This window comes from Solea senegalensis, linkage group LG7, assembly GCF_019176455.1.
Source record: "Solea senegalensis isolate Sse05_10M linkage group LG7, IFAPA_SoseM_1, whole genome shotgun sequence".
NCBI lineage: Eukaryota > Metazoa > Chordata > Actinopteri > Pleuronectiformes > Soleidae > Solea > Solea senegalensis.
Genome location: NC_058027.1, coordinates 15,947,389 through 15,972,133, shown reverse-complemented (window position 1 = coordinate 15,972,133; position 24,745 = coordinate 15,947,389). Strand labels below are relative to the sequence as shown.

The following is a 24,745-nucleotide window of genomic DNA, read 5'->3' as shown; positions in this document are numbered from 1 at the left end:
ATCTTGTGGCTTCCTTTGGTACTGCGAACCAACCATGAGTCACGAAGCATAAATAAGGAAATGCAAACTACATGATGCTTCTATGACCTTTCCAGATCCATCTCCATGGGCAGTGTCAGGGGTCAGGTCAGCTGTAGAATGGACACATAACACATGAAAGATTCATTCCCTTGTTAGGTATGTCAGGTATTTAGATGGGTTTGTTTTCCATTCTCAGCGATTTAAAATTAGAGCAATGGGAGAACACGCAGGTCAAAGAGGAAAGAAATCAAAGGTCTGAGCCGTAAAACCTATGAAATATTCATGTGATCAATGAATGTTTGGGCATGAGAGAAAATATTGTGTTTTCAGTGTTTACAGCATGCCATCTACTGTATTTTAAAAGTATTTTATTTTAAAGGATCTGACCATTTTTTTATTTTCCCTGCTGTTACTTTTACCACTGCTTGAGTCTTTTTCCCCCACAGAGATCAGTAAAATGTTTCTAATGTTTCATCTTAACCAGAAATATATACAACCTAAAGTAAAGTACAGACGAGGAAGAGAAAGACAGACGGACGGATCCAGACAAATGGATGAACTGCCAAGCAAAAAAAAAGGTGGTTGTGAAGAAACGGGGAGTGAAGGTAAAGAAGCTCAAATTAGCTGACAGTGTCATGAACTATGAAGAGTGTTTTTACATCTTTACAGCCACTTAGAAACAATAATAATAATACTACAAACCTATAAATTAAAAACACTGAACTGCACTGAAGTTGAGCCACTCAAGCAAGTTACACGGATTAAAGAAAAGATAATACAAGGAAAAAAACAATCCTCTATATGTCAGTAAATAAAACACTGCACTTCATTTCTCATTTCTTTCAAAATGTGCCATCAAACCTGCATCAGCTTTGTGTCGAAACCCTGTGTCTGCAAACTTCTTACATTTCAATATTCTACTACTCCAATGTCCTCCTCTCTGTCATCGTCCACTGCCACCTCCTCCTATCTTTGTCTCTCAATGTGTAGAAAGCATTAAACCCAACTTGGTTCCAGCCCAGGGACACAGGGAAACATATACAGTGCTGGTTTGTCCTTATTAATCTGACCTTCAGTTTCCCAGACACAGACAGACAGACAGACAGAGAGTACCACAATCTATTAACCCTGCTGTCACACACTCATTTTATATTCAGCAATCATTAGTGCACGCACACCTACTCTCCTACTCTGAATATATAAATATTTCTGTGCGCGCGCGCGCGCACACACACACACACACACACACTAAGTTCCACAACACAAAAACCCTGTCATAAGCATGCCATGTCAACAAGTGTTCAATCAGAGGAGAGATCGACAAAATGCCACGATTAGTTCAGATTTGCAAACAACAAAAAAACTTTGTGTGTACATGTTAAAAGTCCAGTTAGCAAAATGAACACTAGCACAAGTTTGGCTACTTCTGATACCATTATACGACTCACATATTTGTAAGCAAACAAGATTATGTGACGAGGAGAAACCAGCTGTACCAAGACAAAAACAAGGCAAAATGTGGCCCTTTAAGACACCCTACTCACACTTTGCATTTACAAAAGTCAAAAGTGTGCAGAAAAATAGCTATGTTTACAAAAATATCCACTTACATTATGTACTGGGCCTCGGGGAGAGGATGAAGTCTTTAATGCCAAAAGATCAGTCCATACGAATCAGTCCAGAATCCGAATATATCCACAAGCAAATGGAGGGGTGAAAAAGAAAATCCTCAGTAAACAGGTTGGAGGTCAGACACACATCTTTAAACATGAGGTACAAGAGGAGCAAACCAAACACAGGGAAACACAAGAACTAAATACTACAGGGCTGGTAAGTAATTAGACACAGGTGCACGTGATTAGAGCAGGTGAGTGTAATCAAGCAGGGGCTGGAGGACAACCTGAAATGACAAGAGGTGAGTTTTCAAAACAGGAAATGACAACAAACGTGAGTGGACAAACAACAAAGCAACTTCAAACTTAAGATTAGTTTAATTTAATTTTAAGTCTGGTACAAACATGAATGTTCTCCAGGGTGTGAACTCTGACTTTTTGTGTTGATTCGGCGCCATCATTCCGTCACAATTTCGTCAGTTTGTAAGCATCACATGGCATGACGTTAGCATGCCGATTAAGAATGAACCCCTCACAGAAACAGCTAGTTACATAAATAACAAATATCAGGAGTCACATTACAGGGCAAACACAAGTACACACACGTACCAACAATCTCAAACTATAAATACGATGGTGTGAACATTTAAAATAAAATAAAAGCAAGAAACAAAGGTAAGTGACAACACAGCAGGTGTAAATAATAGAATGAATGACTGGGACTTATCGGGAACAGCTGGGTTATGCCTCCTCTCACAGAATGTCGTAAAAAGCCTAGACCTTATGAGGCCAGTCATCTACTGAACATACAATAGACTGACAATGTTATGTCAAACAAACAAGAAATATTGAGTAAACGACTTCAGTTTTACTGGAGTAAAACTAAACACTTGCTTTGTCACACATGTCATCAGTTTTTGTGTACTCTAGTTCATGTGTATGTTATCAGTGATTTCACCGGTGAGCTGAACACATTACAACTCATGTCAGCTTATCATCACCTTAATCACACACTTCTGGACATGTGTCCAAGCCCAGCTGCATTCGATGTGAGCACTGTGACACAATGATTGACATTGTTTATTGTCACTGTAACAACCATCACTATCATCAGAGCATGTTACTAAGCTCAAAAAATCTGTAATAGACTGGTGTATTTAAGTAACTTGCTTGTAATGAAGCTCAGACTCTAAATCACTGAGAGGAACTAACAGGAGCTTGCTTTGGAGTGTGTTTTTGTTTGTTGTTTTTGTTTCTCTGCCTGCGTGTTTGGGAATTGCTGCAGGAGCCTTTGGTAACGTGTCATTTTTAATCAGCCTCTTTACAGAAAATGGGTGGCACCTTGTTTCAATGAAGCACTGGATTTGTGTCGTCTCAAGAAGTGCACCATGTGTGTTTGCGCTGCATATGATGCCACCATCGGCCTTGACTGTTGTAATGTTATCTGCAAGCATGGAAGTGTAGGTATGTGTGTCAAGATGCCAAAAGAGACACCATAAATAGTTTCCTTTGTGTACACAGTGTTTACACTGAACTCCAGTTACACAGTAAATCAACTCTTTGAAGTAGTGACCAATGGCATCTTGGAACTCGACTGGACTGGACTTGGACTCTTCTTTTGTGGCTCAGACTCGGGGCTTAGTGACTTGACTACAACATCTGTAAATTACTGCACTGCTGCACATAATAGTACTTCATTTAAAGTTAGCTTCTATGTAAGTGCATTCTATTTTGTCAGATTCCAACACCTGGGGGAAGGTTGACATTAGGGGAAGGCTGGGGTCAGATTAAAGAGGCAACAGACCTTTGGTCCAGGCGTATGTTTGTTGTTTTGTTCACTGTTGTATAGACGCAGCAGCACCAAGACACCTCAGGCAAGTGTTGTGCTGTGTTATACTACTATGGAAAAGAAACAACGCCTTTGTGCATTATCATCTTACAGCAAAGGCTGCATCCAGGTGTCCAAGAGGATAACATGGCTCACAGGAGACTAACATAAATGTTTTTCTTTAACAATTACAGTGTACGCATTAAAGGCAAAATGTGTGTAAGCCAGTAGAGCAAACACACAAACAAGGTAACAGCCCCCTCCCATCACAACACATTAGAACGTTTGTCATTTAGCTGAAATAATTACCAAAGCACAGGTTGTAACACACACCTTATCATTTATATCATCACATTACGACAACATCTGTTCACTTAATGCCTCCGTAATGATGAAAATGACAGTGTGAGTAAAACAGTCAGCTCTGCGCTGCCATGGTCAGAGCTGATTTACTGGTCACAAACCGTGTCGTCGCAGCTCGGCAGAGTGGACTGGTGTCTGCATGCTGTACATTAGTTTAATCACGATTAATGACAGAGGACATATGGCCTAGCACGGTCTGTGTTTGTGTGTTTGTGTGTTTGTGCTTGGGCTTGATGCCAGAGATGTTAACAGATGTGTGTCACCTTGGCTCTGCTGATGACAGACACAGAGTTATGGGTTACTGGGTCATAGCTTTGTTTCAGTGGAGCCACTGCCCTGCACGTTTTAGTTTGTTTACTTGCTTCAACACACCTGATTCATACGAATCCGTCGCTATCAGGCTTTTGCAGAGTTTGATGACGAGCTGTGGCGACTAAGGTTGCACCAGCTATCAATAACTGCAACAACATAGAGGTCGAAACTATAATAATAACCTATTATTTGTGTAACTTTAACATGCCACTCAGCCTTTAGCCAGACTTTATCACTGAAAGCAAGGGTTCATCCCTCTGGGTTCCATAAATGTCTGTGCAAATGTTATCAGTATCAGTGTCATGCGACACAGGCACTGCACCAGCAGCGCTGATATGTATCAAAGGGGGCAAAAAGGATTTTTCTGAAAGGAGATCAACCACCTGACTGATGTATACAGGATATATGATGACAACCACCCGTGGATCAGCTGTATCATCCCTGGTGGTATTCTTCCTGCAGACTAAACACATTATTATGGTGTTTTATCAACAGCTACTTGCTATTGTCACTTAGGAGGTGTGATAGAGATGCAGACTTTCTCCCACGCCAGAATCTATACTTTATCAGTGTGTCATCTCCAATCATGCTTCCTACATGTATCTCTGATGTTACTGTTACAGGGAGAAGTCACAGAGGGTTACATTATTTCATCTTTTCTGCACATGATGATTCCAATGCACAATATATTCATGTTTTCCCTAAAGGAGATTCATGCATCTCTGTGTTTAACAACATACTTTAGTGGTTGAGATAGCACTGTTGTAATACATACCTCAGGGTTTCTCAGCCCTGGTCCCACTGCCCTGCATGTTTTAGATGTTTCGCTGCTCCAACACACCTGATTGAATTTGAACCCTGACGTACAGCATGCAGCACAAAATGTCCTAAAAGAAAATTAGAGTGAGAAGTAATGGTTTCACACATCTGCAGCTTATTTATCCAACATTGTAATAAGTCAGGACCGCTTATTTTACATTGATTTTTTACTGATTGTCTCAAGGCATCGAAGCATACTATTATAATAAAAACACTTACAAGTTACAACACTAAAAAGACTTAAAACCGTGACTCTGTATAACGTATCATCATAATCTTCTTTTGATGAGTGGACCAGTGCTCTCTGCTGGACGACGTGGTCATTACTTCAAACTGTTGCCAAAGAGTTGTCACTGGATGTGATTGAGAAATAGTGGTGCAATGTTTAAGGAGGTAACTCGAGACCTCTGTATATTGCTTAAATATGGTCATAATAATAATTTCTGTTATTCTTGTTGCAAAGTCAGGGTTGAACTTTACCTGAGATGAGATGAGTTGCAGGTGTGCATGGTTGATTGATTTATATGTTTGAGTGTTTAGTTAGATCGTGGGAACGAACTTGTCTTTCATAAAAGATTCAAGTATAAGAGGCCAAATTCTCCCAACTATTGTAAAATCTCCTTTAAATTAGCTAAGCCATTTAACAATTGTGTTGTGTTGTTATCCATATGTGTAATTTGGGTGTGCGTTTACAGCTTGCATGCTTAGTTATTGTATTTTTTCACAGGAATGTTGATCTCTCTGTGACATGACATTCCTTTTTGTTTGAGCACTTTGTCTAAATTAGCTGTGATAAACCTTTTAACTGCAATAGCTTAGTTTGGGACTTTGCTGCGCTCATATTTTTTTTTTTATGTTGCCATGGCTGCAACTTTCTACTGGTGTGAGCCTTTTGGTGTGTGGTTGTTGCACCCCACTATGTGTTGCATGACTGTATTGCTGTTTTGATGTTGAAACATAATGATTCAAGTTTGGTTTTGTCATGGTCTCATGGTAGGAGCCCTTTTTCCAACCCTGTCAAGCACTGTCTGGAGGTCACAACTGTGCTGGGTCTTGGCTCTGAAGTAGATCAGTGTTTTTCAACCTTTTTTAATGCTACGGCACATTTTTGACATTTAAAGAAATCCCATATGTGCTATGCATGAGAGCCGAGCTGCTCTATCAGTGCAGAAAACCTAAACATCTCCTTGTTCCAGATACTAGGACACTATCTGAAAGAATTTCCTCTCTTGATGTTTTTTCTTTTTTCTTTTTTTCTTTCAGGTAAAGCCCACATAAATCAGGTAATACTCATCTTTTCATCTGCTGTTTTCATCATTAAAGTGAAGATGGTGGATAGCTGTTGTGCTCCTGCCAAAACAGTCAGAGACAACAGACTACAGGAGAGCATTGTACTGAATCGCTGCTATGAAACGTGCTCCCAGTTGACCAGATCGACCTTAAGTTCTGTGAGGAAAGCCTTTAGACATCGATGATACCATCTTGTGAAAACTGTGGGTTTCTGTCACACGGGTTTGCTGTCTGCAATGATGGTCCCTTTATTAGGAAAACGACACCGAACAAGCTTTTAAAGAAATGGTAATGATTAAACCCATATTTATTTTAAATTTTAAAAGTAAAAATGCCAAAACACCACTGCAAGAAACTGTTCCATTATTATAGTGCTGAACCTGACAACATGGGCACCAAAGAGCAGGCACAAAATGTCCTTAGAATATGAAAATGAAACTGAACGACATGAATTCCATTCCTTGAACTCTGCTGCATCCTAGTGGGTTGATGAGGCATAAACTCTTAAAATGTCAGGATGCATGGCTTTACTAGGGGAAAAAAATGTTTAATGCATACAAATGCTATTTAAAGAACAAGAAAAGGTTACTACTTTCATCAGTGAGGGAAAAGTAAAAATGTTTAGTGTAAATTGAAAACTGTGAAAGAACCAATGTCATATAGATAGTACATCCCTGAAGATGTCAGCAGGGGTTCTCTACTCAAACTATACATTTTATTGGTAAAATTAACAGAATGTACCATTTACGAATCCCAACGGTTGTGCAGCACATGTCTATGTCACAAAAGTAAGAAATAAATACAAGAAACACTTTTTGAATGCTCTTACTCTATGATGCGATAAAAAAAATCCGGAGGATTTGTCTTAGTGAGGAAGAGATTTATTCAGCGAGGCAAAAATCCTTTCACCAGCGTGCATCTTCTCCTCTCTCTCTCTCTCTCTCTCTTCATCTTACAGTCAGTCAGAACTGTTGCAGGCAGCAAACACAGGCATGTGAGATGCAGATTGATCCAGGGTTCAGGCAACATAAGTGGGTGTAACCGTTGGGATCTGACAAAAATGGCAAATGCACCCCTCAGGGCTGTGGCAGTCATGCGCCAATCGGCTGCAGCCTCAGCCAAGAAACAAGGGACTGTTGCTTTATGTGAAGTGATTACATAATCTGTATTTGATAGTCTCATACACAGATATACTTAGTATGTAAAAACTGTATGTATGCTGCTGGTTTTTGAACAGTGAAGCACAGGAAGTAACTCGTCTGGTTGCAAAAACAACTCCATTGGAAAGGAGTGAAAATGAGCTTCTCACTTGATTCATGACGTCAATAAGCATTTTCCTGAGGAGTTAATGGACTAAATCACTAGTTGCAGGTCTTCTTCAATAGAACATGATGTCAACGATTGTAGATTATGATCCCATTTAGAGGAAAATAAACAGTGCGGCACAAATGAGTGAACACCAGAGTGAATGACAGCTGGTGGCGTCTGGTAACTGGTAATTGACTTTAAAATGGGAGTATATTTTGGCCTCATCCATTTTTTATTATTATTTATAGCAGTGGACGTTCCGGTGCATATTTACACAATCACAAATAGAGCGAACAGTAAAATCCCACATGTTCAAATGGTTTTCAAAATGACTTTATTCTAGCATGTTTGAGTTAAAATAGAATTATTTTAAATAATAGCCATTAAACAGCGAAAAAAACAACAACCCACTCACAGTAAACACGGATGGGGAGAATTATCACAGTGATGATAATCAGAAAGGCACACTTTAAAAAAAGGGTGCAACTTTCATCAGTTCTACTTAAGATTGACAGTAGTATTTTCTGTTGCTGACATTTAAAAAAACCCCAAATGGTTTTCTGGCTCAAGAATTCAGACACACAGTAGCCATTGTCATGCAGAGACCTATTGTGGTTAACAAGCCTCTCGGAAACGCTATTATTTTTTTGTTGTTGCCTATAACAGAGAAACAATCATGGTGGTTATGGCAAACAGCAGCTATTGTCATGCAGCAGACTGTGCATGCGTGTAAGAACATACAGCTTTCCTCCAAGAAAAAAACTCACCTCACAAAACATTTCTATGTATAATATATACTATAACTGAATAAAAAAATAATCCAGATTTTACAGTTTGTGCAGTGCTTCTCAGATGTTCTGATGACTGCCTTAAAATGGATCCATACATTTATTGTTGTTTAAAATGGCCATATATGAATGAACGTTACTGAATGAACCACTCTGTCTGTCACAGTCTGAACAGTTACCTGTGAGCCTGGTTCATTTATCCGAGTTAACAGTGACATTATTTCTTAATTACGAACGTCCACAATACATTGAACAGTTGAAATTCAAGTCACAAGCTTTGTATTTCCTGACTTTGTTAAGAATAAGATGTCCGTCAGTATGCTGCTACAGCCACAGCCAGTTTCCTTTAGCTTTACATCCCTTTTTTTTTATCTTTTGACTATAATCCAGGCTGTGTCCACGTTTCCAAGCCAAATGAAAGCACAACATAGTTGGAAGACTGAAGCACGTACGAAAAGTAAAGTTCTGCTGAGATAACCAGTAGATGTGCAGTGTAACTTAAACATGCCACTCCGTGATATCCAGATAGAAATAAAATCAGCAGTCCACTAATAAAAGCTTCATTTTAATGTGCTATATGGTCGGAATGCAGACTTCTAACAAAAAAACCCCAAGACATTGTGCAGCATTTAAATAAAACTATGGTGATGCAATAACTGAAGCAGGATTTATGGGTGTATTTTGCTTCACACTAACCTACTACAGCTGAAACCTCTGCTTACGGCTTCTGCTGCCGCTGAAGCAGACGTGAGTTTAAATCAAAGCTTCCAGGAGTAGGTGAGAGAGAGGTTATTCATGAATACATGTGATGGATACTCTGTAGTCCATTAGTGGACTGTTTTGATGACCACACAGCACTGGGAGTGGGATCACGGTTCAGTCTAACTAACAGAACACGGGTCATCCTTGCAGAGTTTCACGTCCCCTTGCAGTAGCAGGATCATGACCGCTTTGGTCAGATAGCTGGAGGTGCCTTTCTTTCCCACTGGAGGCGTGTTGTAGAAAGCCTCCATCGTAACCTGGGACACAGACAACTGAGGCCAAGATGAAGAAGCGTCAGTAAATATCACATATGTCTCCATAAGAATTTGTGCTAATTATGAACTATTATACAAGTTTAAACTTGAATTGTGGTCCGTCAGCACACAGTTGAAATCCATGTTTGCGTAGACTCACACTGAATGATGCATAAAAAAAATAATAATAATTTGTCTTGACTTTGTTTTCCAACTATTCCATGTATGTTTTCTGTCTATTGTATGTGAGTTCATAGGAAGAAAATACACGTGCTATGTATTGTCATGGTTGCCATGAACCACCAAAAACAAAATAGTTCATCTTGAGTCCAAGTGAATGTTCAGAATATTTCAACAGTACCTAATACATACTGTATGTGTGTATTCCATATAATGAAGTTCTATTACACATTAATAGAATAGAACAGATAAAAAAAGAAATGTGATGATATACTAAGTTGAGGAAAACATGTACCTGGTCCTCTTTCACAGTGCTGTGATCCCTCTGGAAATCAATGAATGCATCCTTCACTAAAGCGTCCAGATCCACTTTGTCGCTGAACTCCAGCTCCGGGTTTCTCTCGAGCACCAAGGACACCACCATCAGCAACTGCCCAAATGGCAGAGAAACAGCAGGTTTTCAAAAACTCTAATAAACCAAATATCAATATACTTTTTATAGGGTCTAAACCTCCCGTCAAAAACATTAATGCAAAAATATGAGTGTTACGTCCGTTTTTACCTCGACAATGATTTGCCTGTACTCAGGCAGGACAATCTTCTTCAACGTTTCCTCCACCAGCAGGGAGAAGTTCATCTCATACATGGTCATGTCAGACAGCGTGGGTTGCTACAGAGCAACAGGGGGATAAAAAAAAAAAAGTGGTCGGTGCATTTGAACTAATGTTTTTATTCTTTACTCCCTCAGAACGTTCCCATTAGAGGTGATTAAGTACTGCACTGGAGTGAAGTGGAGTCAGGTACCTGCGGGAGGTAAGTCCCAGCCACCAGAATACCGTTGGGAGTCCTCTCCAGCATCTGCCACACACGATCATAAAAGCCCAGAGGGGTCCTGTTTAGAGAGCCATCGATCTGACGCCTGTTCAGCCAAGACCTTAGGTGAAACAAGGGTGAAAGTGTTGAAGCAATTATTTGAGATGGGAACCATAAAGGTGATGGCTATTGTGCCCGAGGAAATTGTGTTTGATTAGATGAGATGAGATAAAAACTTTAATAATTCCCATGGGGAAATTGCATCGTGGCAGCAGAAGACGAAACGACACGGATGTAGACGAGGCAGCACTGAAGATATAATAATAGAAACTAAAACAGGTTATACGAGTAAAAGCACTGAGATAAAGACGTGGTGTCTTCAAAGCAGGTTTGCGAGATAAAAGGGATGAGACAACATTCTCGGTTCGGGAGAACATGAGCACCTGCTGTTGTGCTGCGGCTGCAGAACGTCTAGCAGGAGCTGTTTGATGTCACTGGGGGAGAGTTGGTAGATGTCCTGGGCTGGCATGTCTCCTGCTCGGATCTTTAGCTCATGTTTCATTGCCTGGACAATCCACCTGGAATCTCACACACACACACACTCACACTTACTTCCATTCCATCACTAACATGTTAATACTGATGATGGAATTAATTCGATTTTTCGGGGGGGTCATGAATGAGTCATGTTTTAAATGCTACACCTAACCTCACAACACTTCTTCCAACATGGTGTTCTGGACTTGCATTTTAAAATTAAAAACCAAACTGAGATGCAGGATTATATTGACATGGACCCAGATATCTGCAGAGGTCCAGCCTGTTTCACTAAAAAAAGAGCCTACACAGGTTGTTTGGCAGCACCCAAACTGCCCCGAAACCTGACTTTTCCCTACCCAACTCTGATCTTGAGCATGCCGCTGAACAGCTCTGGGGTGTTGGAGATAATCCATCCAATATGAATGACCAGCTCCTGCTGAAGGACAGCCTCCCGCTCTCCTCCGTGAGGGGAGCACCTGCTGTAGATGATGCCTTGAATCACCCCGGGTGACAGAGGGTTGGAGATCACCTCCTCCTCATGGCCAAATATGCCAAGGGTCACCTGGTAATATTAGATATTAGCACAGGCGCGCGCACACACACACACACACACACACCGGGGGGAGAAAGAGCATAAAGAAAGAACCCACATATAGTTAGAGAGCAGTGTTCCAACGTGTATATGCATACATTTCCATGTGCAAACAGTGCTTCCTCCAACGTACAATTCCTGTAAATAACTGGCCTCCTCTCCCAGTGACACATAAAAGTGAGCGGGGGGGGGGAATTCAAGATTACTCTTTTGTGTTTTGTTCCATCTCATGAAAATTACACTTCAGCAGTCGGCGGCTGATGAGAGGGCACACTTTTATTCCAGAGCCTGATGGAATCCAGCACTTTAGACTTGCCATTCATCTTTACATCTAACTGAAGCCTGGATCCAAACATAAGGTTTGGAGATGACCAGCTTTGAATGCAGGATTTCAGTATTAAAGAGACAGTTCATCCAAACTTGAGTCAGAAATGAGTGAAATTGGGAGACACTTTATTTCTTCTAGTCCAGGCTGTTATTGTAAGCAGAGGTATAGAGCAGTCTCCAATTTCAAATCAGGCTTTCCAATCATGTTGAAAGGATCATTCCCTCTGGTAGGCAATCTATATGCAGATTCACACCTTGAGCTACTTCAACATAATGAAATGCCCAAAACTGTTCCGGGGGATAAAAACGAGGCAAGATAACTGACACTCGTGAGAGGAGGCTAATCTCTGAATAACACTTGACAGGATATGATGCGCCCAAACTCATCCAGCGACAAGTTGTGTGTGTGTGGGGGAGTGGCATCAGACAAAGTCCAGCATCACAATAAATCAATCGGCTCATGGAGTTTGTCTAGACACACGGACACAGTGCATATTAGGATTCTACTGTGGTCATGCTGCTAGCTTCACTTCAACTAGAGCTCAGTTACCCAAACACAAAAACACACACATATACACTGGAGGTGATCTATGATCAGCATTATGAGCATGCAGTAATTCCCATAGGATGACAGCATGAGGAGTAGGTCATTGTGTGTATATATATATATATATATATATATATATATATATATATATATATATATATATATATATATACATAGATAGATAGATGTCCAATTGCGTTTTTTAAAAACTTAGTGAACATTAAAATTATTATCCTAACATGCCATTTCCCCCAAACATAACACAAATGTATTATAGATTTTACAAAAAGGGGCAGTTTCCACCACCTGCTGTCTCTGTGTGCACTTACCTGCTTGCCATGCACTAAAACACTAGTAATACTGGGGGCAAGGCTGTCCACTAGCTTAGTTAACAGACTGGCAGCAAGACGGACAACAGACCTAGTGGGTGAAAAGACACAAGAACAGTTTTTTGACATTATGGCAGAAAACCACTAACAGCTCCGACTTTGACATTTGTCGTTGATGAGAGTGAGGAGCCAATTCCTCAAATTTACTGCTGCCTTAATATGGTCACTGGATAACACTGGAATGAAAGAGACTTTCAATTTATATTCACTTTAATTGAGGAATATTTAAAAATATCAAAAAAAGGGTAATTAACTGATTAAAAAAAAAGCTGCTAGATGCTTTCCCTTTTTATTATTCTGTAAATTAACAAAATCATCCAAAACAAAATTTATTAAAGGGATTATTTTTTCATAATTCACATTTTAATGAATGAATTCCATTCTGCTCTTCAACAGCCAAATGAAAGCTTTGACTTTGCACCAAAACATTTTAATGTTCACTAATTTTGGTAATTCATTATCCACAAGAGTCGCTTTCAAACGGCCTCCTCGTGCCTGCACTAATCCTATGAGGGAGAAGCAGCACACATTAACAGTGGTTACCTTCATGTGGAAGCCCACAGCAAGGGGTCACCATAGACACACACACAGAGTGGAAGCCATCCTCACAGAAGCAGTGATCACATGAAAGTGATTTCAGTAATGGGGTCATGAATACAATCAACAGCAAAACAACTTCCTCTTATATTATCCTGAGAAAAACACTTATTTGTGTGTGCGTGTGGTTATTCAGTGCTTAAGCCTGTGGAAATACCGGGGCACATCTTGAGCATTAAGGAATGAAACGGCAACAAAAGCTTTAATGTTTAGAAGGCATGATGTGGTGTCAATCCTCTGATGCTTTGTTGGGGAACCTATTTCAAGCTTCACTTCCTGCCTCATGTTAGGTAAATGAGAAAGTAAATTGAACGGAGTATTGATACCATTTCCCGACAAGCTGGAAATTCCCCTCCAGGTTCCCGACCCCCCCCCCAACCGCCACGTCTATGGCATACTACATTTTCTTTAATGCAAAAAGATCCTATTAATTAGTCAAACAACATACAGTAGATGTTTTCATGTTGACCAATCTGATTCAAACTATGGACACACAGAGAACACTGACTACACAGGGGGAACAAACGCTCACATACAAAGTTGGAACAACCTTTTCCACGATTAGGGGCCATTCTTTGTGAGTCAGGCTGGCAACATACCACAGACAAAAGGGAAACATGGCAGCTCTAGGCTCAAACATCGAAGGAGACCTTAATTTCATGTCCACCATGTTGTATGGGAATCTTTCTACAGTATAGCCTATAGTGAACAAACCACATGCCTGTTTCTTCTACACAACTGTAAAAGGGTTAACGGTTGAACGGTTTAAAGCAACACTATGCAGCTTATTTTTTTAAAATAAAAATCAATCTGGTCTACATGTGAGATCAATCAAAGAGTATACCATCAAAAGCATGTCGGTTTATATATGATAATGGGATTCAAATGTTAAGTGTTGTGGGGAAGCTTGTGGAGTGCAGGCATAATGGACCGCCATTATGAGTGGAGGAGGGAAAGGAAGGAATAATGAGAGCTGTGTGGTCTATTTCAGTCATTCCAAGAAAAAAAGGGTCAGGGACGGGATTTTTTTTTTTTAAATGGGTTCACATATAAAAGGCTTGGGGAAACCATGGTCTGTTTGATTGGTGGCTTCACTAAAATAACAGCTTTAAAACAAACTTTGATTGATATCATTGACTTATGATTGGGAGAATGCTGCCTTCTTCATTCCCAGTCAAGCAAAACCGACATAGTGTTGCTTTAAGTCCACCATTTTCAGTTCACTTCCATATAGTTACACTGCTTCTAATATACATTTAACAATGTTTGTTTTTTGTTATTACAGACTTTGGTGGTAAACGTTTCATCTAAGCACATGCTGGGTCAGATGTGGGGGACCTGTAACCATGAATGGAATCCTATCCAAGAGCTGAACCCTTTTTTGTCTGGGCGTACACAGCCAGCCTCTGAGCATGAGGCCCTAGCCTCTGTGATGGTTAATGGAGAGTGAGCGATAGCAGACGCCGATGACAAGCTCCTTTGGTGCTTTACTAGCTTGGTCTCACTGACTTGGACAAACCCACGACTGTGTAAGAGTTCAGCCAATCTATGACTCTAGACTCTTTGGATTAACCAGACAGGCTCTGGTGGATTTAGCCCTATAGCTAACTGAGAGCCTTAAAGCTTAGCTCAGCAAGATGCTAAGATACTAATCTTCTTCTAAAAAGCAAAATATAAGACTAGCATTGGCTAAATTAAAAGATTAGCCTGAAAAAGTATAGCCTGCTCTTAGCAGTTATCTTGTAATAATAAGTATAATATATATATAAGTATAATATACTGCACTGTACTGTATTTTATTTATTTCTGTTTTGATTTTACATAAGTGAATAAATACACAAGAAAAGTGGATTCTTTTTTGGTCAAACTCTGGTTAAGAGAAAAATCGAATTAGGATTGGTTGAACCTTAAACAGCTCTAATGGCAGCCAACCATCTAAATAGGAGAATTCATGCAGAGTCCACAGTTCACTATTGCCTGAACATTACCTGTTTCCCATGCACCAGAATTGATGTGATGTGAGGAGCTATAGAGCTGGCAAACTTCTTGATAATGGCAGCAGCGTGGCGCACTGCCAGCCTATAGTTTAGCCACATTAAACAAGAGTTATTTTAAAAAAAAGTGTTCACAAGAGAAAAGATATTGTGAGGAATGTGGAAAAACAGGCATTAATAATTCACTACGTTAAATAATATTTTGTAAGGTGGGCCCAAACTAAAAATATATGAAGCAAAACATCTATTGCAATTTCCTGTTCATTTAGAAGTCATTTTTAAATTATTCAAAAGAGAGATGACTAAAAACAAATTTCCCCTTTAGAGTTTATCTTTTTAGATCTACAATACATGTATTTATGTGTGTGTGTGTGTAAATTTGTGAGATTATCAGACCAAAGTTTTCTGCTGCCAGCTCTTCTGTAGATTCTCTCCAGTTCATCCATCAGGTTCCCTGGAATCACAAACATGGTTAGATGCACATTTTGTCTGTACTACTGAGCTACACTACACAGTCAAATCCCTGACTTTATTCTTAAAAGAATAACCCATACGTAATAAAGAAATATTGGGGTTGTTAATTACAAAGCTGCTACCCTGTGGCACTTCTGACTTGAATTCATTTGTATTTAATTAAGAAATTCCCTTCATTGAATGAAGTCTCAGTGCACACGTTTTTTAAGTTGTACTGTATATGTACTCACCATCTTTAGAAATGAAGTCTGGCCCCTCTCTCTTGAGAAGGATGCTTGCGAGCTGAGCCTGACTGGCCAAGCAGTTACAGTCCTGCACAGTGACAGATACAATCAAACGTAAAAGCTTAGCTTAGTCACTAAATACACACAGACGTGCATTTTGTGCATAAATACATATCGATGCAACCAAAAACAAACTGACAAGCCACAGCAATGATGATTCTTCTTCTTCTTATCATTATAATAGCATTTGGTCTGATAACAATACTGGTACTAATGTTGAACACTTAGATAAATCAATAACAAACTAATTTGACAGCAAAACCAAGATGCTCAATGAGAAATCTGAAAAAGTTGCTGCAGATGGTAATATTAACTCATTACAAAAATCTAATCTGGAACAAGACGCAGATGGCCAATGACATGCTACCAGTGAGTGTATAGGAGGAGATGATGAGTGTGTTCAGTTCATCTTTGCCACAAATAACAAGACAGAAGAGAGTTAAAAGGAAACCTGAGTTTGTGTTTATTATTTTAAATATTTTATTGAGGCAAAGGAAGGTTTTGTAGAATTCATTTTCATGTTTAAATAGATAAAAGAAGAATCTGACTGTTTCTAAAAAACAAACAAACATACTTTTCAGTCTTGTCAATGCCGAATTCAACTAATTACCTGGAATATTACCTCTAAATAAAGTAAAGGTGTAAAAAAAAAAAAGGAAATGTGGCCAATAAAAACACAACAGTCATCCTGTAAATGTCTTTAATTTACTCTAATGACCCTGCGATTGACTGCGACCTGTCCATACGGGACCCTCACGTGGAGGATAAAGCGGCACACGATGGATGAATGAATGAACTAACGACTCACGTTGAATTTCTGCACGATCTCATTGGTGGGCTTGTGCAGCCACTCCTCCACGCTGATCTCTGGCTGCTGCTCCAGGTCGGAGGCATTGGGCGTACTTGTTTGCCTCTTCACCTTGGAGTGTTTAGGCAGCTCCAGCTCTTCAAAGCTCTTAAACTCTGAGATCCTATGCACACACATGAACACACATCACTCTACATGTAGAGCACGCAGCATACAGTAGCTCCATTATGCAGTAGCTGCTCTTCCCATTTGAAATGGAAAACCAGATTTTTTTTTTTTTAGACATTTTGTTATTTTAAGCTAAACTGATATTTGGTCCTCGATAAAATGAAATTAAGTTTCCATGTTGGACCTCTGGCAAATTAAATATGAAAGCTAAAGAAATCTCTTACTCCGCCTCATTAACGCGCAGGAAGTCCAACTGCTCCACGACTGCTCCAGCTATCAGCGTCTAAAAGGTTTAAGAGAAAAATAAACATTAAAATAAAAAATATATATAAAATGCGATTATACAGTATGTTGTTGTGACCTTAGTGATGGACTGCAATAGAATGTATGAGACATTTAATACAGTAATACACACATGTATATGTTTTGATCATATAAGTTTGTACTACGAGCAATGTCAAACACGTTATTGTGATTATTTAAAAGCACAGTTCGGTGTGACTTGTCCCTGTGGTCTACACGAGAGATTAGCCATTCCACCTGAAGTCAAATCCGCAACAAAAATAAAAAGCATAAGGACGCGGAGCAGTGCTGCTCCCCATAACAATGAGATGATGATGAGGAGAAGGAGAAGTGTTTCCAAGCAGTGGGAGTAAGCTGTGAAGTGAATGGCAAATAGGCAAATTGAAAGAACATCTTTAAAAAAGGGGAAAGCGTATCTGGAAGTCTCTGCTGAACACCACAAACGCTCTGCCAGAGAAGTTAGGGTTGGAAAACCTATCATAAGTTTTGACAAAGCAGACGCCTGAAATGGAATGGAAATGTATTTATTTCTAATGTGGGGAAAAAAAAGGGGGAACAAAGAAATTGATAATCTCTCAGTTCTTAGTTTACATGTTCGAAAAGGAGTGGGAAGAAGTACGACTTAGTTATTTATTCCCACCCCTTCTCCCGAAGACATTCGTAAATATTTTATCATCATTGACTGTTGCTAAATGTCCAACTTAAACCAACGCAGTCAGCCATGAAAACTGACTGTTAACTGTTGGTTTATTGTCAATTCATTAACACTGCTGTGTATCACAGTGAGGTAATGATAATGATACACAACAACGTTCTTGTATTTTATTTTGGGATAACTGATATGATACATGGTGGTATATAGACATACACCTAATTATCATTGTTATCATTCCACTTCTATATTAAATGTCAGTTGTCTACAGTATCTGGGGCTATTGAGGTAAGTATTTTTAACTTTCCCCATGTTGCCATAGCAACAAATGACTCGGTAAGTGGAAGTAATTATGCTAAATGTTTCTGCCAGTTGGACTAAATGTGAAATGCACCATGTCACTTCTAGCTAGAAGTTGGAGGTTTCAACACAGCACAGACTGATACAGTATCTGCCATGAACTTCTTATTAGTTAAAAAAGAAAAGAAAAATTCCACAAGGCTATTTTTCTTAACAATAATGACATGACAGACAGTTAGCAGAAATATTAATGTTATCCCTGGGTTTCCCCCCCTCCCCCAGCACAAGCTTCATTTAACAGTCTCTTTTCAAAAACAGTGCTGGGTCAGACAAAGGCAAAGCAGAAAGAGATTGCCTTAAAAATGGAATCTGACAGACCAGGTTCAAAACAAAGACAGGCACTTTCACCGGTGCTGAAATAAGGAGGGAAAATATGAAGCTCTGAAAAACAATTTGTTGGAACATTTGTAATATCGGGCCAATGTTTATTTCAGAGACAGCTGTAATATCCGCTGTCACTGAGCCAACACCAGAGAGCAGGTGGCATATTTTCCCGACAGCCACTTCACCGTGAGCAAACATTAAAAACAGTTGAAACAATAGGAAAACTGATCCACTTGAATAGATTTGAATGATCTCAAGCCACAGATCCTCCCAGTAAAATGTATGACTGACCAATAAATGCATGTCAAGTGTTAATAAAATACTGGTTCTTCATATGAAAGGTGATCGACATAGACTGAAACCACTGGTGCAATGTGATAATGTAATATTGTAATATGAAGTATAATATAAGAACGTTTTAGAATGTTTTTAAAGTAGGAATGCCATTAATCAATATATTCATATTGATTTACAAAACAAAATGAAATAGATTTATAAAATCCATTATACCAGTGGAAGTGAATGGATACTCATATCAAAATGAGCCAATAGTGATCAACTTAGTGAACTCACCTAAGCTTTGCACTGAGGAATGCTAATAATCTTATGTTAAAACCACTAAGAATTAAATCTGTTGTCTCAGGGTTGTTGTAAAGTGTTTTCTTCGGATTTGTAAACACTTTTAGAGATTGCTTTGGTGTCATAATTTTAATAATGCTGTATAAAGTGTCATGCTGTCATCTGTGGAAACCTTAATACGGATTACAGTGTGTTCACATGTCAAATAATCATTTAAGGACACTTGCGTCCCTCATGTGAATGACAAGATTAAATTCATCTGTACAAATAAGGTTCATTTCAACAACTGAATAAACAAACCTGAAGTCTGTCGACGTGGACTTTCACCCCACCGATGTTGCCTTTCTTGAAAGACGCCAGCATGTCCAAGATTGGGTTGAAGCGGCTCCCCCTGGTGACAAAGATGTCGAAATATTCGATGTTATATTGTTTTATCCTCCAAATGAGGGTCACATGGTGCCAATCCCAGCTGACATGGGGCGACAGGTCGACAGTCCATCACAGGGCTAACGCAGAGAGACAAACAACCCTCCACACAACAGCCAATTTAGAGTGTCCAGAGATTTGCCTAATCCCAAAATTTGCAGGTTTTTGGACTGTGGGAGGAAACCCACGCACACACGGGGAGAACAAACTCAAGATTACTTTTTGTTGTTAACTTTTATACTCTTACACCTGACACTGGCAACAAATAATAACAGCTTAAACCTATAAATGTAACAGCACACTTCAACCAAAGCCTCACTGCTTTGTTCAGCCTGCTGTCACCATCTGTACAGGTCATCATCTCGATCAATAGAAAACTAATGACTATCGAATTTCCTCCGTAAGGGGCCACCGACTCATTTGAGATGCTGCGGTGTGGCTGCGGTGTGGCTGCGTGGTTACTTGGATATTGGTCCATACTGCTGTCCACCAGCTAAGCTACAGGGATACAAATGAGGGACATTATCTCCTAATCAGCAAACACATACAGTCATGCCGTCCTGCTATAAAAAATAAGTAGTGCACACTGAAGAGAACAGAGTGAAATTGAGAGGAATAATGGATTAAAAGAATGAACTAAATTGCACCGTGACTGTTCGGACATTTTAGCGAGCTTTAGCCAGTTTCAGACAGAAAAAGAGATTAAGGATGATATATGGAGAGATAGAAGAAGGCATAATGTTGTACAAAGCGATCATAGGACAGGCAAACAGAAAAACTCCTGATAAACAGCTCTTAGGGAATGTGTTTATTACTTGATGTTATCCTCGCGGATGAGAACCAGGAAGAGAGGACGTCCCTGCATTTTCCAGCACTGTTTGATGAACTGCAGGGCATTCTGCAAACACACACACACACACAGGAACCAAACAAGTGTGATTAGTGTGATTACAAAACGAACGTCTACAGCATGATAAGGAAATGCAGCTGGAAAATGAGGGCAGGATTCAAATATCAGAATAAGTTCTTGACTGAATCTGAAAACATTCAACTTTAAAACACTTTTGAAATAATATTACAGTTCTGTATACACTGAAATGCACAAACTCCCCACTTCCCATTTGCCTCACACTAGCTTGCATACTGAGTGCACAGATGTACAGAGGACACCATAGCGACAGCTCTCCACACAACACTAACCCGTGTTGAACATTAGTGATGCAAGGCTGCTCTTCATAGACTTCAGCGCTGCCTTTAATACAATCGTCCCTGGCAAACTGGTCACTTTATTACGGGACTTTTTTCTCCATCTGTTACTGGATCAGACTTTTATCTCAGATTGCTCTCTGGAGCTCCGGGGGCTGTCAGTGTGGTGCAAAGAGAACAACCCCATCCTGAACATGGAGTTGACTATTGACTTCCTGATCTTGATCAATGGAGACTCTATGAAGGGGGTCTCGGGCTTCAGGTTCCTGGATGTGCACTTGGATAAAAATCTATTGTGAAATGCAATTAGTACTGTGCTGGTAAAACGGGGATAACAGCACCTCCATTTACTTATCTATCGTTGCAGTAAGATCAGGAGATACAGATTAGCTCCTGTATAAATTGGCTTACTGTACGGCTTCAGTATGGCTTGATGTTTTAGGAACACATACAGTACTGTACAAAGGCCACCTTTATTGTTTTGATGTCTGTCAATGTCTGTGATCGTTGGCATTTGGAGTACTGTGACTGAAAGTTGGTCTTATATATTAGACCATTATTATAAATAAACCTGGTGTTTCACAGCAGATATTTGTCCACATGAAATAGTGGAACAAACAATGGTTTTAGGGTTCCACTCCACAGGTTTAAGAGAGCCAGGGTCGTGCTATTGTTCAAGTGTAAGGGAAGTTCACAAAAAATAGTGCTTTTTGTTGTTTTTTTTCTAATTTTGAAACTGCATACATGTTTCTGTATATGTTCAAATAGAGTGACTGAGAGATAAATACACTGAGCACGACAGATGTTTAGCTGAAATGCCACGGAGCTGCAAGGCTTAACCCTTTAACACCGAGCGCATCGAAGATGCCACGTTTGTGCAAGTCTGAAAGCTGAGAATTTGTCAAAGTCAACATGTGGTTATTACGGTAATTTCACTCGCACTGTTGCAGGAAGCCCACAAATAAGTGTCGTTGCCACCAGAGAGGAGAGATTTGGGAAAACACTGTTTTTGGACACTGAGACAAAAACTCAAACAAATGTTATTTTAAATGTGTTATACTGATCAAATTTAAAATTTAACAAGCACAATTTGGTGTTTGTGTACCACTACAATGTTTTTTTCATCATTTTGAATTGTTAACAGACTATTTTTTAACATGCAGTTAATTGTAAATAACTGCCAGATACTAACAGGACATTTTGTGGCCCTTTTATGGTAAAAATAAGCGAAAAAAAAAAGTCCAGATGGACATTTTTTACATTACATTACATTACATTACATGTCATTTAGCAGACGCTTTTATCCAAAGCGACTTACAATGGAATCAAGTACAATTAGCCAGGGGTGGAATCGAACTTGCGACCATGATGTCTTTGGTACACAAGGTAGGGTCTTAACCACTGAGCCACTCTACCCCCACTACCCCCACTCTATTTTGAGGCTTAGGTGTTACAGGGTGAAAAAAGGACGGACTTGACTTACCATGATGTCATCAATCAGCAGCATAACATCTTGGGACAAGTAAAAGTCACTTAGATCAAACACTATTGGGTAGCACACCACTGTTTTTCCAAGGATGCGATAAATCTGTAAGGAGGGACACACATGTGCGCACACACACACATACACACACAAAAATACATTAGAAGACAAATGGCTCACAAGTAGCCACATATACATTATTCTGGGCAGCGTATAAAACAAGTCATCAATCCTGAGATAAAAAAGGACACACAGAAGCTACACAGCCACTCCAGATAACACACATACACACATATACTGTACACACATCCATTCAAATCCTCCGCTCTCACATACAGACTGTCACAGGGGCTGCAACGGACACAGAAGCAAACAGACACGCTGATGATGGTAATGTCCTCTGGCAGGCTGCCATCTTCCACATAAATGTTCCATTATAATATTGTCTTAGCAATGCACTGGGTGCCATGATTCATTTGTTTGGCAACGCCTTTGTGTGAGAAAAGCTGCTTTGGCTCAACTTATTTGTTCATGCTGCGACCTTCATTTGGGAATAACTGCAAATAACATCTGCCACAAAGTACTAGGTCACACACACACACTTTACTATATGAACACACTCCCACAGCTACATACGATGCAGACACTGCAATCAGTCTTGAGAAGGACCAAAATCCATTCAGCATTCAATGGTGCATTTACTGTACGTGTGAGGAGGGAAGTTCCTCATGTTAATATATTCTGTCTTTGTGTGGGGGTTTTTCGAGCTGCGGATAACTTTTTACTTCTGAGAGTGCTGGGGATATAAATGCAGATGAACTATGTGGGAGGTGTGTTCATATGGTCACCCATGACCTGTGCAGCAGGGCATCGTGCACTGGTCGTACAGTATGTGTATTCACGTGTGTGTGTAGGTATGAGTGTGCATATTTAAATACCTTGCAGGTCCCAATGCAGCCCACTGGCCTATCTGGTCGCCCACTCAACTCCAGCTTTTTATTGACGCCGAGGAAACGGTACGCCTACAGGAAGATACACACACACACGCACACCACACACACACACACACACACACACAACACCTTACTGCAAGAGAAAATGATTATCTGTCATCACAGCATTTCGTACAGATTCAAATATTTGATTGGAAAAGTCATGCAGCACAGTTCCATGTCTTGTCATGACGTGAGTGTGAGTTCATCATGCGTCTGTCCCACTCAGACAGGTCTGTTGTTGCAATGCAGCTGAAATTACCTCCATATGGCAGAGGAACCACCTTGTGATATTATCTCTGTAATGTTATGAGACGTGGCGATAATGAAAGGTCCCTGCGCTGCCATCAGTGGCATGCTTAGTGGAACCAAGTACACCCATGGGCACTGAGGCTGATAACAGTGTTGCACCGAGATGCAGAGGTCCATGAGAAGAGCTGAGTCCTCATTAAAATAAGTAAGAGACAGCATGCTGTTTGATAGTTTCCGTAATAGCCACTTTGCCTGGTACACATATCTAAACACATCCATTTTAAAGATGAATAACTGCACAGTACGGGGGCCTTCAGTCTCACACAGAAGCCATCAGAAGCAAGTGTCTCTGTTTAAGCTGACAACAAATATATAAGTTGTGCAAGTCATGTATAAAAAGGATCTCAAGCAGAGATGCTCTTGATTGAATTATGGGAAAATTTTAAGAGCTTGGCCCATACATCCATCTAACCATTATCTATACCACTTAAACTTTAAAGGGCATGGAAAGTTTGAGCCAGTTTGGCTCTTATAGCAGAACAATAATCAGTATGCTGTCTGTTTGCTGCTTTGATTTTAAACAAATTCTTGCAATCGTTTTTAGGTTGTTGTTTTTTTGCTTAATGGACTCTATGAGTAAGAAGACCAGTGAAATCCCATGGATTAAACTATAGCATATATTTCTGGATAAAAAATTGAAATAAGTAATTCAAAAATAATACCAACTTTTTTTCTCAACAGAAACGGAACTTCCAGTCAATAAAATGCACAAATTTTACTTTTAAAACCAGGATTGGTTGTCCTACTGTAGGTCAACAAGAGAAGTACTGTTATTTAAGCCAATCACTAAACACCAAAAGGGTTAAGCCAAAGAAGATGGGCTCACACTTGCTGAGGTTAACACTCATATTTAATTTTGGGAAATTAATCCTGTGGGTTCAGTCAGAAAAAAATATGATAGGCCCACAAATTTGATTTTGTACAGGGCTGACTCAGCTCGAGCCTATTTGACAGCAGTGTGATTTGTGAGGTCTAATTTTGGCACTAGTAATGCGACTGCATAATTACATGAATAATAAAGGGCAAAATGTGAATAA

General features: G+C 39.7%; 1 protein-coding gene across 3 annotated transcripts in view; it reads right to left on the bottom strand.

Annotated features, from left to right (window-relative positions):
- Nucleotides 1-7,871: 7,871 nt before the first annotated feature.
- Nucleotides 7,872-24,745, bottom strand: part of phkb (phosphorylase kinase, beta) — a 72,838-nt gene continuing 55,964 nt past the window's right edge. For 2 of the 3 annotated variants that reach the window (XM_044029824.1, XM_044029826.1), the window contains 15 exons: nt 23,343-23,426; nt 22,405-22,509; nt 20,531-20,613; nt 19,590-19,680; nt 17,296-17,354; nt 16,904-17,066; nt 16,042-16,123; nt 15,734-15,791; nt 12,687-12,777; nt 11,248-11,453; nt 10,795-10,929; nt 10,343-10,472; nt 10,101-10,208; nt 9,834-9,968; nt 7,872-9,376 (listed from right to left, as the gene is read on the bottom strand). In XM_044029824.1, coding sequence (XP_043885759.1) covers nt 9,224-9,376; nt 9,834-9,968; nt 10,101-10,208; nt 10,343-10,472; nt 10,795-10,929; nt 11,248-11,453; nt 12,687-12,777; nt 15,734-15,791; nt 16,042-16,123; nt 16,904-17,066; nt 17,296-17,354; nt 19,590-19,680; nt 20,531-20,613; nt 22,405-22,509; nt 23,343-23,426 — 1,683 coding nt within the window. In that variant the 3' untranslated portion in view covers nt 7,872-9,223. Of the gene's footprint in view, nt 9,377-9,833; nt 9,969-10,100; nt 10,209-10,342; nt 10,473-10,794; nt 10,930-11,247; nt 11,454-12,686; nt 12,778-15,331; nt 15,423-15,733; nt 15,792-16,041; nt 16,124-16,903; nt 17,067-17,295; nt 17,355-19,589; nt 19,681-20,530; nt 20,614-22,404; nt 22,510-23,342; nt 23,427-24,745 lie in introns of all 3 variants that reach the window. The other variant, XM_044029825.1, reaches the window with a different exon arrangement.